This window comes from Myotis brandtii, unplaced genomic scaffold, assembly GCF_000412655.1.
Source record: "Myotis brandtii unplaced genomic scaffold, ASM41265v1 scaffold333, whole genome shotgun sequence".
NCBI classification, from domain to species: domain Eukaryota; kingdom Metazoa; phylum Chordata; class Mammalia; order Chiroptera; family Vespertilionidae; genus Myotis; species Myotis brandtii.
Window position 1 is genome coordinate 1,679,709 of NW_005362842.1, and position 16,262 is coordinate 1,695,970.

The 16,262-nt window shown below is 48.0% G+C and overlaps 1 protein-coding gene across 1 annotated transcript in view; it reads left to right on the plus strand.

Annotated features, from left to right (window-relative positions):
* PTPRT (protein tyrosine phosphatase, receptor type, T) overlaps nucleotides 1-16,262 on the plus strand; it is a 694,385-nt gene that overhangs the window by 72,588 nt on the left and 605,535 nt on the right. Inside the window, exon 3 of the mRNA XM_014543700.1 lies at nucleotides 9,801-10,072. Within this exon, the coding sequence (XP_014399186.1) occupies nucleotides 9,801-10,072 (272 nt within the window). The remainder of the gene's footprint in view (nucleotides 1-9,800; nucleotides 10,073-16,262) is intronic.

The window sequence follows — 16,262 nt, forward strand, 5'->3', positions numbered from 1 at the left end:
TTTTAACAGGCTTCCTCATCTCTTTGTTTGGCTTTCCTCCATGTGCCCCCCTCGCCCCCACACCATTTCCAATCGTGTCTTTTCCCATTGCAAATATACGAGGTAATAATCCAGTATTTTCCACGGAGCACAGCAAACATGCTATATATAAGACACAGTTGAACATTCTGCGAGTGTAATTGGAGCATAAATGTAACTAATCAAAATATTATCATGCCAGCAGATGTGGGAAGAGTTTGGAGATTTAAAAATATATATAAATATATATATATTTTAGTTCCATGTCATTTCGATTTAGCGATTTAGAGTTGCAGAAGCAAAGAGCTCAGCCCAATGAATGTCAAGAACAATTTGGGGTCTGCAAATGTTCCTGACAAGCCTATTGTTCTCTTTGCTCTTAATATGGCAGCAGCTTGACAACTGATTTCGTTTTGGTTCTTTCCTCCCACTTATTGCCCCTCTTCCTACCTGTACCAGTTCCCCAGGGCAAAGCCAGCTGGCCCCAGGGAATGTGGGGTCAGTCCTCGCCACCAGATACAACACGCCCACGTGTGATGTGGAGCCTAAGACCTAAATGATGGTTAGAATTTCCTGGGTGAGAATTTGGGCTGTGCAGTGAGCTGTGTGGCCTTGGGAAAGTTACCTAACCTCTCTGTACCTCCGTTTGTAAGAGAAGGATGGTAATAGTGACTACCTCCTAGGTTCCTATTAGAATTGAATGAATGAGTATTAGTCAAATGTGATGGTATGTGTTTGCAGCTGTTGCTCTTATCAATGAGCAGGTGTGACTAGAGCAGAAAAGCAATTCTGTGGGAACACAAAAGTTACGGTGTATCTCCAGGAGCAAGCCCCAAAGTAAAAGGCCGCTCCTCCCTCTCCCCATCTCTAGAAGGCATCTAGGTAGAAAATTCTAGCCGGTCCTGGCATCTAACTCACCACCGACTGGTCACAGTCACGTAACTGTGAAGTCTTGGAACCTTAGACTTCTCTAGCTGGAGGGAACCTCAAAAACTCTATCCGCTCAGCAATTTTACAGGTGAGAAAGGAGAGAGACTTCCTTGCCCTCAGAGGCACCATATGACTAACACCAGGTGCACAGAAGAGGTCAGAATCTGGAGGGAGAGTGGCGTGACCTGCCCTTCAATTCTACCTTGACCTTGGCAACATTGTTGGGGTCGTTCCCATGTCAAAAAGCAACGCAAACAAGGCCTTATATGTCACCATTTATGGAGCCAAGTTCTCATTCTGTCATGTGTTGGGTTCCATTATTTCTCCTTCAATAATGTTTATTTTTCCTCCTGGGATGGTAAGATATTACACGGAGATGTTGGGGGAGGTGAGTTATGAAGTTATAAATTGAGAGAACCCCAGGCCCGCTGGGCCCCACAACATTTTACCTGGGTATGTTCTCATCACAAGATTATTGTAAGGTCCAGAGGAGAATGTGGAAATGTTTTATTTGTCTGGGGAGTGAAGGGGATGAGAAGTAGTTAAGGGGTGGTACATGGTTTCGATTTTATTCTGCTTTGTGTCCATCACCTTTCTCCTCTCTGCTCCTTCCTCCCGCCCAGTGTTCCTTCCTCACTTGTATTTTATTTCTCCGGCCTCACCGCCTCCCTCTTCCCTTCTCCCCACCTCTCCTGCCATCTCTCTCCCTTTCTCCCTCCTCTCCTCATCTTCCTTTGTGTTTACTCTTCTCCTTTCTCCTTTCCTTACGTCTTCTTATTCTCCTCCCTTTCTTCTCTCTTTTTGCTCCCTCTTCCCTCCTCTTTCCGCCTTCTCCTCAGGGGTGGGAAGAGTGCAGGTGCCGCAGGTACCTGGTCTTTTGGGGAAAGGCCCACGTATAGAGCCTCTTCCAGCGGGGCCTTCACAACCAGTCACCTGGGTTTATTTTCATTTTAAACCACATTATCCACACCCACATGGATGATCAGAGAGCTGTTTCCTGAGAACTGTCTTCACAGATTTGCATATGAAATGCTCAAACCCCAACTTGAGGTCTGAATGAGTGATTACAGCAATAGCTGCTGCTTGTTCACGCAGACTGACTCTGACACGGCGTGGTGTTCAGTGTTCAGCGCCTTTGAAACTGCAGGGTGTTTTCCTTGTTGTAAATAGATATTATGTATCCATTAACCTGTAATTCATCCCTCCTTCCCTTCCCCCTCTTCCCCTCCTTCCCTCTCTCTCATCCTCCCTTCCTCTCCATTGTCCGGTATATTAAAAAAGAAACAAATGTCTTTGCTTTTTTGCTTTTTTTGACACGTGACAATTAGATTGCTTTGACTGATAATATGGATAATGCTGATATGCTTGTTACTCTGGCGACTGGTAAATTGTTATGTGTGTGGTTAGCTGAATGACTGCTCATTTTCATGATACTACTGGCAGAACTCTGCGCTTCTCTTCCACCTATTTTCTTAATTTATGGTGGAGTCTTTTGAGATTTTTGTGTCCCTTGTTCCTTTATTGTGACCAGATAGCTACATGTTATCATTCTGGGCTTTTACATTAGGCCTTGTCCAGAATAGCTATAGTAGAGGTATGTGTGGGGTAGGCGATGCAGAAATAAGTGTTCTGTGGGCATGGGTGAAAGTCAGTGGTGAAGGACGACCACTGGGCCGGGCAGTGTGGATTTCAGGAACACCACCCCTGAGCAAAATCCTGGAAGCAGGGAAGTCTGGAGTGAGTTCGATTCCCTTGCTGCTAGAGCGTAACAACAGCACCCGTTTCATCGTCTTACCGTTCTGGAGGTCAGAAGTTCCACATAGTCACACCGGGCTAACATCAAGAAGTTGGAGGCACTGTGTTCCTTTCTATGGGGGACTCTGTTTGCCTGCCTGTTCTGGTTTCTCGGGGCCACTTGGATTTCTTGGTTTGTGGCTCCCATATTCATCTCCAAAGTCAGGGTCTTAGCGTCCTCAAATCCCTCTCTGATTCTGCCTCCCTTGCCTCTCTCGATCAGAATAACCTCCCCATCTCAAGTCACCTGATTACCAACCTTAATTCCATCTGAAACCTTAATCCCCCTTTGCCATGTAGGTGACACGCACAGGTTCCACAGATGACGACATGGACATCTTTAAGCCACTGTTCTGCCCCCCACGGAGTGGAGGAGGGCTGCTTAGGCAAAAGGCTTCCCCTCTGTTCCTCAGTGTTCTAACTTTAAAGCAGGGATAGCATGGTACCACCTCATTGGGATGCTTAAGAGATGCTCAGATCAATGCCTGGCATGTACTAAGTTTTCCGTAAACACTAGTAACATTAAACATGTGGTAAATTGCATTGGGCCCCCCTATCATCTGCTACTGGCTGTTTATTGTGAAATTAACATTTATTGAGTTAAGACCAATGTTTCATTTACTATTGACTGGAAACAGACAAACAAAAAAACTTTGATGTGTAGCTGTCATGATCCCCTTCTATAGATGAGAACACGGAGGCCCAGAAACTTTTACTGACTTGCTCAGATCATGCAATGAAGAAGTGACAGGAGAGGGGCGGAAACCCAGTTTTCCTGACTGGAAATTGAGGGCTCGTTCCATGGCGCCACAGCTGCCTTGGCTTCAGGCTGCACTTGGTCCCCGCAGCCCTCCGCCCCCTTCCCGTAGGTGCTGGCGCTGGAAGCTGGCGGGACCACCTGTCTGCAGGGACGGCTCTGAGCTCTCAGAGCTCCAGGCGCTCAGCTGCCAGTCGCCGAGCACACTCATGTAATCTTAATGAACAATGTGCAAAGCCATTAAAAACTCAATTTGGGCTTTCTTTTTACTGCCAACGTGAGGAAATGCAATCGTGAGGTGCTCATGTGTAAACACAATAGCCGCCATCTGCTACGGAGAAGCATTTTGCCTCCAAAAGGGGGATCTATGCTGCAGACACATCAATAATGGGGCGCTTATCAAGGCGTTATTATGCACGAAGGGGGAAAAATGCAAAATTTATGGCCAGCCGGAGAGCACTTCCTGGTTTAATTTCACAGTTTTCGGTGCTATGTATAATAACTATGAGGAAACTAATGCTGTTTTATGTCCCTTATCACGTCAGTGGATTTTTGAGAGAGAGAGAGAGAGAGAGAGAGAGAGAGAGAGAGAGAGAGAGAAAGAGAGAGAGAGAGAAAGAATATGTATTTACAGTCTTCCTCTTTCTTGTTTCTGACTGATCCCGGCATAATGACTGGCTCATTTTTGATCTCCAGGAAACTGGCAGCCTCGGGATGATAGTAATTAAGCCAACCTGTTGATGAAAGCGGGCCCCACTGAGCCGCTGATGCCTGAGGGCTTCACTCCGGAACAGGCTGTAAAGCGGCAGGTCTGTGCTCAGCTCTCAGGTCCGGCTCCCTTCTTTTGGGGGGACGTGGCCACACCTCTGTAGAGTTGGCTGGATGCCACCCTCCCCTAGGACTCCGTGCTTGCGTTGCTGGATGCTGTGACTTCCTGCCCCTGTGCCTTTGCACGTGTTGTTCCCTCTATTTGAAATGCTCTCCCAAATCATCACCAGGCACACTTCCATGGGAGGGATCCTGACTGCGGAAGAGGACAGGCTCACACATTCTGATGTGTGGAGTTTAGCGATATACCCCCTAGTTTCTATTTATATTTGCGGATGTATACTAACCTGATGTGGCTGAGGATATTCCTGGGGAAGGGGCGTTAGGAGAGAAAAATGTGAGCCCTGTGCAGTTAGGATCGTGTGTCCTGCAGACTGGAGGGGCCTGTTGTAGGGACTGACTGTAGGGCCACGGACAGAGAGAAAATCCATCCCAAAGGATGATGCCAAGTGGAAGTGAGAGCTGAACTGTAGGGGACATGGTGCTAGGTGAGTGTGCATCTGGATGGAGGAGGAAAAAAAGGCACGGGAGTCTGCAGAAAGAGCTGTCTCTTGAACTCTGTTGACTTCAGGGCTAAAGCAATGCTGCTGTGTGTCCCCCGAGTGTGTCCCAGAGCAAAGAGACACTAATGAGGACCTGTCCGGTCATTGAGACACCACAACTGGTGGCAAAGGCAGATGAGGGATCTATTCCTGGACGTGCAGCGGGGACAAGGGGGTTGCCATCATTAATTAAGGTGCCTTGGGGATTTGGGGGATATGTAGGGAGTATTGCTAGGAGCTGGGGTTCCAGCAGGTACAGGTAGGGGCTGGTAAGATTCCACTGTCAGGGTTCATAATATGCTCATGAGCCAGTAAGGTTTTACATCCATTCATTCTTCAAATCCCAGCTCAGTTTAGCTCAGTCCCGGAAGATGCTGACCCACCTGGCTGAGTTCATTACCCCACCTCTGTGTCAAGACTGGATTTCCTGCTCGGTCACTGGGATCGCTGCCTCCGCAGCTGGAGGCACCTTCCTCACGGCTGCTGCCCTCTCGACACAGCCTGTGGTTCACTGAGCCCTGGTCTACTTAGTTCCTAGCTTCTGGTTCAGACACTGGGATTGGGTGCACCTGCTTCGTGGCGCCCAGATCGTGTGCCCAAGTCTTAGTGACCGAGGAGATTGGGAAAGTGGGCATCGGGCTTTTTCTTTTCGATAGAGGAACGTGGGCCATGCTTCAGAAGTTGGGGAGATGCTCCAACCACAGGAAGGGAGTTCGGGTATTGAGTGGCCAAACCATAGGGCAAGTTTCTACTTCAGATCAAACATCTGGTTAACATGGAGGGTGGCCTGAGAGCAGCCACATGTGGTGGGTGGCATCTGAGGAGCAGTGTGTGACCATGGTGGCTACACTGGCCAGCATCCCTGATGAGTTTCCACTGTTGAAAGGTGGACCTCCCCCAGGTGTCGCCCCAAACCTTTTCTTTCTGTCCAGATTGGGAACTAAATGAGCTGACCCCACATTTTGCTTTTTGTACGGTACTCTCCCTCTAAGACTTTGGTGAGGACATTACACCATGGGGAGCTTACTTTCTTTTAAAAAAAAATACTGATTTCAGAGTGGAGGGGAGAGGGAGAGAGATATATAAATAGCAATGATGAGAGGGAAAGAAATCATCTTTAAAATCATTGATTGGCTGCCTCCTGTACTACCACCCCTCCCCTCCTTCCCCCTCCCCTCTCCCCTCCCCCACTGGGGATTGAGCCTGCAGCCTGGGCAGGAATCAAACCACAACCTCCTGATTCACAGGTTAGACACTCAACCACCGAGCCACACTGGCCAGGCACCACAGGGAACTTTCTACACTCACATAAGAGCACTCAGATTTCCCAGGGCCCCTGCTGGCTTCTGAATGGACTTGTCATCTTTCTATCTCTGGTCTACTAGCCTGGGAGTACAGATGTGGTCCTATTAACAAAAATACCTGTGCTGACAAAATGCTGGCCCTCCAAGATGTCCATGTCCCAATCCCTGGAACCTGTGCATAGTTACCTGGCATGGCAAAAGGGACTTTGCAGATGTGAAGGATCTCGCAGTGGAGAGTTTATGCTGGATTGTCTGGGTGGATCCTTATAAGAGCATCCTTATAGGAGGCAGGCAGAGGGGTCAACGTCAGAACAAGGAGTTGTGCTGAAGGAAATAGAGGTTGAAGTCATGCCCTTTGGAGATGGAGGAAGGGGCCATGAGCCAAGGAATGCAGGCGCCCTCTAAAAGCCGGGCCAGGCAGGAAAACTGATGGTCTTCTATAGCCTCCAGAAGGAAAGCAGCCTTCCTAACAACTTGACTTTGGACTTCTGACCTCCAGAAGCATAAGGGAGTACACTTGTGTTGTATCGAGCAACTGAGTTTGTGGTAATTGGTTATAGGAACCATAGGACTCGAATACAGGATCTAAATGGTGTCCCCCCCAAGCCTCCATGTGCATGATTGCCAGGCCCCTGTCTGCCCTCACAGGGCTCTCCCCGTGATCTCATGAGTGCATGGATGGAGGGTCAGTGTTGCCACTTTCTGGCATCCTTAAGGAAGCCCACTGCCTGCAAGCTCACCACAGCTGCTGTGTGGGACCCTTCCCAATGTCACAGTGCCCCTCCCTCGTGCAGGGCGTGCCACCTGCTGATGCTGCCTTTTCACATCACACCCCTGTAGGAGGCCAGGCTCTTACACTCTGTCTTTTGGGTCCCACAGCGCTGCTTTGTAGTCTCACCTCTGAGCCTCGCACCAAAACACATACCTTTCTGTCTAGTCTGAGGGCCAGAGCATGCACATTACGTTACACAAATTGACATCATGGGCCAGGGTGCTGGTGGGGAACATGGGAAGCGTCCCTGACCCAACCCAACGCTGGCCCACCTAAGACACACATTCAATGAAGGTCCACGGTGTGCCGTTCCTTCTCCAGGATTCATCCTCAGAGCCCAGTCTTTCCATTCTCTCCTCTCTTTCTGCTTTTTACCCAGGATGCTGCTTGTAATGATGTTCCTATTTGGGGTGTCTTATAGCTTTGCTTGCTAGCTGTCATTACTCATCTCATCTTCCTAAATAAAGGAACTTGTACAAAGTAGGGACTCCATGGGGGGTGCCAATAATGAGAATGCTAGTCCACCTAAGACACACATTCTCTCAATGAAGGTCCAAGGTATGCCGTTCCTTCTCCAGGACTCATCCTCAGAGCCCAGTTTTTCCATTCTCTGCTCTCTTTCTGCTTTTTACCCAGGATGCTGCTTGTAATGATGTTCCTATTTGGGGTGTCTTATAGCTTTGCTTGCTAGCTGTCATTACTCATCTCATCTTCCTAAATAAAGGAACTTGTACAAAGTAGGGACTCCATGGGGGGTGCCAATAATGAGAATGCTAGCTGCAAAAATAAATGACAGGATTTGAATGGCTTAATAACCCAGTCATAGTTGATTCCCTGTTTACTAAAGGCCTGAAATGAGTGTTCTCAGTAGGTGGGTGGGCTTTCTTATGGCCATGCCATTCAGGGACCGGGCTCCTTTGGTTGCAGCTCTGCTGTCACTTAGGCTCCTGGGCTCCTGTGCTTGCAGCTGGTGGGTGGGAAAGACAATGGAGCGGTGATGCTCACACTTTCATGTGCCTCCTACAAACCAGCTGAGGATATTGACAAATGCAGACTTGGATTCTCTAGGCCTGGGATGGGGCCCAAGGTCCTGCTTTTCTTACAAGCTCCCAGGGGTGCTGGGCTGCTGCTCCAAGGACCATCTTTTGAGAGACAAGATAAGAGAGGATGGAGCAGTGGGGGTCAGGGAGGGTGGAGGCCTGGCCCCACTGGCTAGAATTCAGCTGCAGGGCCCACTGCTCCATAGAGCAGTGGTTCTCAACCTTCCTGATGCTGCGACCCTTTAATACAGTTCCTCATGTTGTGGTGACCCCCAATTTCATTGTTACAAATTGAACATAAAGCATAGTGATTAATCACAAAAACAATATGTGATTATATATGTGTTTTCCGATGGTCTTAGGCGACCCCTGTGAAAGGGTCGTTCGACCCCCAAAGGGGTCGCGATCCACAGGTTGAGAACCGCTGCCTTAGAAGGTCCTTTTGCACTGAAGTGTGCCTCCTGGTGGTTCCTTTCAGAAGTCTGCCCTCTCAGGCACCTGCATCAAGGAGCTGTTGCCACAATAATGCTGCCTAAAGTACCGAGAGGGAACCCAGGGTTAACAATAATGAGCACTTGCTCTCACGCTCATGGTCCGAGCATCGAGTGTGGTTCTGCTGATCTAGGTTGGGCTTGTGGGCCGCGTGGCTGTGCTTCTTGCGGGGGTGGCATGGCTTGGTTATTCGCTGCCGCCTCTGCTCAGTACTCCTCCATCCCAACCTGAGGGGCAGCAGCCACCTGGGGGGCATTCTTCCCATGAAAGGTGGCATTTGTGCAAGAGGGCAAGCCTCCCCTTGGATTGTTCTGTTAGCATCGTTTGACCAAAGCAAGTGCAGTCCAAAGTCACAGGATGGGGAAACACCCTCCGCCTCTTCTGAGAAGCAAGAGGCTAAGGACGCAGATCCAGGGAGGGGCGAAGAACTAGAAACAGCCCTTTAACCTGTCAGAGCAACTCCAAAGAGGCTCCCGTCCTTCCTAGGAAATAGCCTTTTAAGTCCTGAAAAGACTAGTCCTGTTTGCTGCCAGTAGTAATGAGAGCATACACTTTGAGGCTGGAGCGGATCTGGGTCTCATCGCTCCCTGTCTGCGTGGCCCAGGGCAGGCCACTCAGTCTTTAAATAACAGGAGAATCCCCCGCCCCCCAGGGCCATTCTGGAGATTAAATTGAATGATGTATAAATAAGACACCTAGCATCCCACTGGGACTCCTTACGTGCTTAGTATTCCTTCCCCTCCTTCCCAGGCCGAGCATCTCCCAGCGGTTCTCCGCGTTTCCTCCGGGTCTTCCTTGCTGAGTGGAATCAGCGTGTGCTTTATACGCCCTCCTCTGCTATGCCCTGTCCTGAACTTGAACACAAGGCTCAGGTGGACTATGTTGGAACAATGACACCTTCCGTATTGCCAAGGTTGTTTCCACTGAGACAGCCAATGCTTACGTGAGGTTATATGTCACCCCATTTTACCCATGGAGGTTGCCATTAACTAAATTCCTGGGGTTTTATGCCATGCTTCCTGCAGGAGCTGCTGGATGTAATGTCTCTTCCGTAAGTGTTCAGAGCATCCACTTCGTAGAAATACGTTGTACAATATGTTACTAGCTCTTCATTTTTAAAACCACCTTGTTGAGTAGGGTTGTTATTCCCAATTACAGAAGAGGGCGCTGAGGTTGAGAGAGGAGATGTGGTTTCCTCAGGCTCAACCAGCCCCTGCTGGAGTGACCCCATTTCTGGCCGTCATGTTGAGGGGTGTAACCGATTTTCAGGAGGCTTTTTCTTTCTCTCCCTGTCTCCTTCCTGCCCCCTTTGCGGGTCTCCAGGCTCCTTCATGATGGTGAACAGCTCCGGGAGGGCCTCCGGCCAGAAGGCCCACCTCCTCCTGCCCACCTTGAAGGAGAATGACACGCACTGCATCGATTTCCATTACTACTTCTCCAGCCGCGACAGGTCCAGCCCGGGCGCCTTGAACGTCTATGTGAAGGTGAACGGCGGGCCCCAGGGGAACCCCGTCTGGAACGTGTCCGGCGTCGTCACCGAGGGCTGGGTGAAGGCAGAGCTGGCCATCAGCACCTTCTGGCCACATTTCTACCAGGTAGGGGGTTTTCCATGGCTCAACTTCTTTTTTAAGTAACCATAAACCCACCCACCTCTTGCCTGCCTGGAGTTGTGCAGTGGAGAAAGGACTTCATTTGCTCACTGGCTCAACTCGTCTTTACTGAACTTCTCCTTCTAGCAGGCCGTAGAGGAGGAGACCGGTGGATAAATGATGACAACACAGCCAGATGCATTTGAGTTCCCACAATGCTGCAGGAACATAGACATTGAAGCCTATTGTACAAGAATTGATGAGGGGGACAGTGTTATCTAATGAGGAGAATGCTATGATTTTCCCTGTTTTACAGGTGAAGAGGTTGAGGTTCAGAGAGAGGAGGTAACTAGTCAGAGATCACCCCTGGAGAAGAGGTGTCGGGGTGGGGGGAAAGACAGTTAGGATGGCTTCTAAGAGGAGATGACATTGAGGCCGAGTCTGGAAGGGTGAATAAGTGATTATTGAAGAAGGAAGAGAAAGGCATTTGAGTTGTTGGGGATAGGGCAGGCCATGGGCTCAGGAAGTGGGTGAGAGATTTTGGCAGAGTTTGGACATCTAAGTGGACTAAGGGGAGGTTGCAAAGGAGACATACAGGGCATGGAGCCTGCAGGGGCAAGGAGGTCGTGTGGGCCCCGAATGCCAGGCCAAGGACATTACCTGTATTCACTGCTCTAGAGCAGTGCTTCTCACACTCTCTGGTGAAAGACCAGTTCCCTCCCCAACTCAGTGTGGACCTATAGTTTTACAAATGGCAGTAAAAATGTCACAGCCATGCCACATTGCTGTCACAGTTTCTAAACACCTCTCTCACTTTCCCTGCTCATCCCACTGGGGACTGAGACGCAGCATGCATGCCAGCCCCAGCCCACGGAGCTCCAGGTCATCCTGACCTGGGACTGTGGAAAGATTTTTTTATAAACAACACTCTTGAGGTACAATTCACATATTATAGAATCCACTTATTTTAACTGTGCAATTCAGTGATGTTTAGTAAAGCCACTGAGTTGTGCAATTACCACCACAAACCAGTTTTAGAACATGTCCACCATCCCAATAAGATCCCTTGTGCCTATTTTCAGTTAATCCCCATGCCCACTGTTGGAAGTGTTTAAGTAAGAAAGTGACATAGATCTGCGTTTTGGATAAATTTCTCTAGAGTCTGGAGAAGAAGGTGGACCTGGGGGTGGCAAGGTTAGTGGCTGGGAGCTTCTGAGACGTCCTTCGGTTCAACATCCAAGCTGCAGTCCTTTCAGATGCGTCATGGAAACAGCCTGGACAATATGGAAACGAATGGACATAGCTGTGTTTCAGTACAACTTTATGGACAAAAAACAAGTGATGGGCCAGACTTGACCTCCAGGTCATGGTTTGATGAACCCTGATGTAGATAATAGAGCTGAGGTCCAGAGATAGACCACGAAGTCCAAGTGCACACAGCTGGGCCTAGACAATATGGAAATGAATGGATGTAGCTGTGTTTCAGTACAACTTTATGGACAAAAACAAGTGATGGGCCAGACTTGACCTCCAGGCCATCGTTTGATTAACCCTAATGTAGGTGATAGAGCTGAGGTCCAGAGATAGACCACGAAGTCCAAGTGCACACAGCAAAGCACTGGCAAAGCTGGGGCCGGAGCCCAGATGCCTCAGTGTGTAAATGCCAAGTGTCTCTATAAGCCCATGGTTACCTCCATGGATACCTTCAGGTCCCAGTCAGAAAGCCCCGGCCAATGGGGACAGGATGGGGCCACAGGTGGCAAGTATAATGAGCAGGATAAATGACCCAGGAGAGGGACAGTTGCACTATTGGTCACAGTCTCTGATGGGGTATGGAGGGGAAAAAAGAAGTTTCTTGGGCATCCCTATGTCCCAGCTCTGTGGTAAGCATATTACCCCTCACTACCCTGTGTTGGGTAGCAGCATATCTTGTGTTCCAGAATAGGGGATATTATTGGCACACTTAGGTACAGGTCCTGTGGCTCCAAGTTCAATTTCCCAAGTATAATGAGCAGGATAAGTGACCCAGGAGAGGGACAGTCACACTATTGGTCATGGTCTCTGATGGGGTATGGAGGGGGAAAAAGAAGTTTCTTGGGCATCCCTATGTCCCAGCTCTGTGGTAAGCATATTGCCTCTCACTCACCTGTACAGTAACTCCTGTGTTCCAGAATAGGGGATATTATTGGCAAACTTAGGTACAGGTCCTGTGGCTCCAAGTTCAATTTCCTCGTTTAGGGCAAATAGCCTTTCCATTCTGAGAATCTTCCACTCACTGGCTCTATAATGGTGAATGCATCTCATCATCATTTTGAATCACAGTTGTTTCATTTGTAAGATCAAGACGGTACTGGGTCCAAGGAGGGGTTCTTCTGTGGATTAAATAAGAGCATATTGCCTCTCACTCACCTGTACAGTAACTCCTGTGTTCCAGAATAGGGGATATTATTGGCAAACTTAGGTACAGGTCCTGTGGCTCCAAGTTCAATTTCCTCGTTTAGGGCAAATAGCCTTTCCATTCTGAGAATCTTCCACTCACTGGCTCAATAATGGTGAATGCATCTCATCATCATTTTGAGTCACAGTTGCTTCATTTGTAAGATCAAGACGGTAATGGGTCCAAGGAGGGGTTCTTCTGTGGATTAAATAAGGCAGCACATACATAATGTCCTGTCAGCAATTGTCAGAAGGAAGGAAGGAGGAGGAAGCCAGGGGAGAACAGAAAAAGAGGAAGAAGGAAGGAGAGCTTTTTAAAAGAAATACCCTCTATAGTTGAGCTGTCCTGGGTAAACTCTGAACCAGCCCTGTGATAAGCAGCTTCATCTGGGAGAATTTTATTTTCTGATTTCCAACTTGTTGGCTACTATAGTGCTGTTACATTACATTTCCTTTGCTCTGAGCTTCGTGGTGAAAAAGCCACTAATGCGCTGAGAGCAGCAGTTTAGAACACACATGTGCGTCTTACACACACACACACACACACACACGCAGGCAGTAGTGGATGGTCTCGTGGCCATGCACCCAGAGTGGAGCACACACAGAGGCTCACACACCTGCATGCTCCCAGACTCACGTGGACTCAGGGGCACCCATTCACACATATGGCTGCGGGAGAGGAGAGGGGACCTATCAGGAGATTCGAAGACTTTTGCAAAATGGATTTTAAATTCACCAGACCCCCAAGTTCTGGTCCTGTATGTATGTGGCTGTGGACTAAATAGTTTTAGTTTTCAGTAGTGCTGGTTTTCACATATGGATGGCTTATGTATTCATTTATTAAAGTCATATTTCACAGTCCTACAATGGACTTTTAACTCCGTAATAAACAGGGAAATTTTATCTTTCTTATTAGTGGGCGTTCTGGCAGGAGGCCTTGAGCAGGGCCCGGGGTAGGAATGTCCCTCTGCCATTCAACCCCACTCCCACCTGGTGTCTCTCAGGCCAGCGAGGGCTTAGCAAGCCCTGCTTCAGATCGCTGCCCCTTTCCAGGGGATATTAATTCTGTTTCATGTTTTTAATGATTCTGAACTTATCCATCGCAAGATTTTTTAAAAATAAAAGAACTCATTATTAATTTTGCAGCCACTGGCTCTCTCTCTCTCTTCTCCATCACCTGCCTGGGTGAAATTACCTTTTATCCCGCAGAGTAATTGCTCTGTGGACCCCTGAAATTTAGGAGTCGCCTGATTTGGATTCAACTGGACTCGGAGCCCTTTTCAGCAGTCCCTCAGGCCTCCTGAGCAGTCCCTGTAGGCACACTACACTCTGCAGGTTTAGAAACTTCATGCACAGTTCAGGAGGATGCATTCCAGGGAGGGGGCCACTCCCCCCCGGAACTCCACCCTGTCTCCTCTCTCATCCACCCACCCTCTCAGCTAAGCACCAAACCCTCCTCCATGTCTGCACAGGCCTCCTTGATTTCACCCTGAGCAATCCCTCCACCAGTTTTTACCAGTCATGACTCACATCACAGTGTCTGCCGAGTGTAAGAACTTCAGTGGAAATTTGGGGTGGGGGTAACAGGGGGTAGTCACATGGACAGTCCTTTACTTTCTCCCTGTCCCTAGATCTAGCACCATTCCTGCCTTTCCTCTAATTTCCCATCCCTCTCTCCAGAGCAAGAGCAATAGTATTCGTGACACTTACAGATATCTTACCATGTCTACTGTAAGCACTTGAGAATTATCAACTCATTTAATGGAAAACCAGAACATGCTTTCCCATGTTTCTTACAGAATATTACTCTGTCCTATTTGAGAAACCAAAATCTTACCTTCCCTAATGCTTTACAGAAACATTCCCAGGAGGAGTTCTGATGAATGAAAGATACTCTGTCTCATTATAGAACTCTTATTTCTGCGAAGGAAGAAAAAAGAACAGTGAACAAATGTGTATTTCACTGTCACACATCCATCCTCCCATGCCAAGCCTTGTGTTCATTCATGGAGTATTTATTAATTATTGTGATATAGGATAGGTACTGGGTGAGGATATGATAAACAAAGCCTTAGAAGAATTAAGTTAAACTGATTAACTGGAATAAAAGCCAGGATTCTGCTTAATCAGGGGTTTTGGTTAAGTGTGAGTGGTTCACCAAAGTTCAAGAATGGCCATGGCCATGTACTGTGAACCAGGAGACCAGGACCTCAACTCTCAGCCCCCCGTGGCTTCCTTTCTGAGTTTTGGTAATTAGGGCTGTTGAGAGGCTAGTTCAGGTCACATAATAAGTGGTCAGTATTGTGACCTTTATTATTGTGGGCATATTTCTCCGTTTGCATTATTTTATTATCATTCTGTTTTTGTTGATGAGGTGCCCCTCTGGTCAATACCCATTATTCCACTGGTATCCTGACCCCAATGGACTGACTCCTGCCCCCTTTAGAATCTTGTTTCATCTGTCCCTCACTCATATTCTATGCTACTCCCCTGATTCATTCCTCTCTACCTAACATCATGTTCCAGTCTCTACCATCCTAAAAAATACCTTCTCTATTGGACTTTTAGCACTTGGCCTTGGGCCCTAGCTCTCATCTCTGAACTATCTACTCTGCCTTTCAAGGTGACCTTATCTAGTTCTATAACTTTAAATGACACTTAGATGCCAAAGCTACCACATTTGTAACTCTGGTTCCTAAATTACCCATGAGTTTCAGAAACGTAATGTCAGCTTCCTACTCAACATATCCATTATGATGCTTAATTGTCATCGCAACTTAACATAGCCACCAGGAAACCCTGACATAGCCGACCTGTGTGCCTGTGCACACGTTCATCATGTCACTTTCCCTATGTCAGTAAATGACACCAGACTCAGCCCAGAAGCTCAGGCTCTAAATTGAAGAGTCCTCACTGAGCCTTCTCTTTCCTTCACTCTTCTCCTGTTAATCTCACAGCAGTTCTTTTCGTCTCTACGTTAGAAATCTCTCTTAAACCACCAACCTTTATTCCGTATAGCCACCACAGTTATAAACAATATCCTCACTTTTTTCTTTTTATTTATTGATTTTAGAGAGACAGAGGAAAGGTGTGTGTGTGTCTGTGTGTGTGTGTGTGTGTGTGTGTGTGTGTGTGTGAGAGAGAGAGAGAGAGAGAGAGAGAGAGAGAGAGAAATATTTATTGTTCCACTTATTTATGCATTCATTGGTTGATTCCCATATGCGCCCTGACCAGGGATCAAACCAGAAACCATGGCATCAGGATAAGCTCTAACCAGCTGAGCTACCTGCCAGGGCCCAAAGCTATCCTCATCTTTTGATTGGATGACTACAGTAGCCAAGGGATAGGTCTGTTTGCTTTATTCATTCTCATTTGCCCACCTGCCAGTCAGTTGGTCTGAATGATCTTTTTAGAATATAAATTAGAATGTGTCTCTTCCTTGCTGTAAATCTTTCGGCGAATTAGAAGAAAATTTGAGCTCCTAACTAAGTCTTATAAGACCCCAAGTCACCTGACTTCCCTACACTCCAGCCTGGCTTCGTGCCTCTCTAGCTTGCTCTGTTTCTCAGCTTCCCTCTTGCGTTCCCAGATCATCTCTGAGCTCTTTGCTTCCTCATGGCCTTAGCACTTGCCACCACCCCCTCCCCCGCTTCCTTGTCTGGCCACTTTCATCCTTCTGGTGTCATAGTGATTATCACCTCCTCAAGGTTCTCTCCTAAGCACTCTAGGGAATATACACCCTCTTCTTAGTTACTCTTAA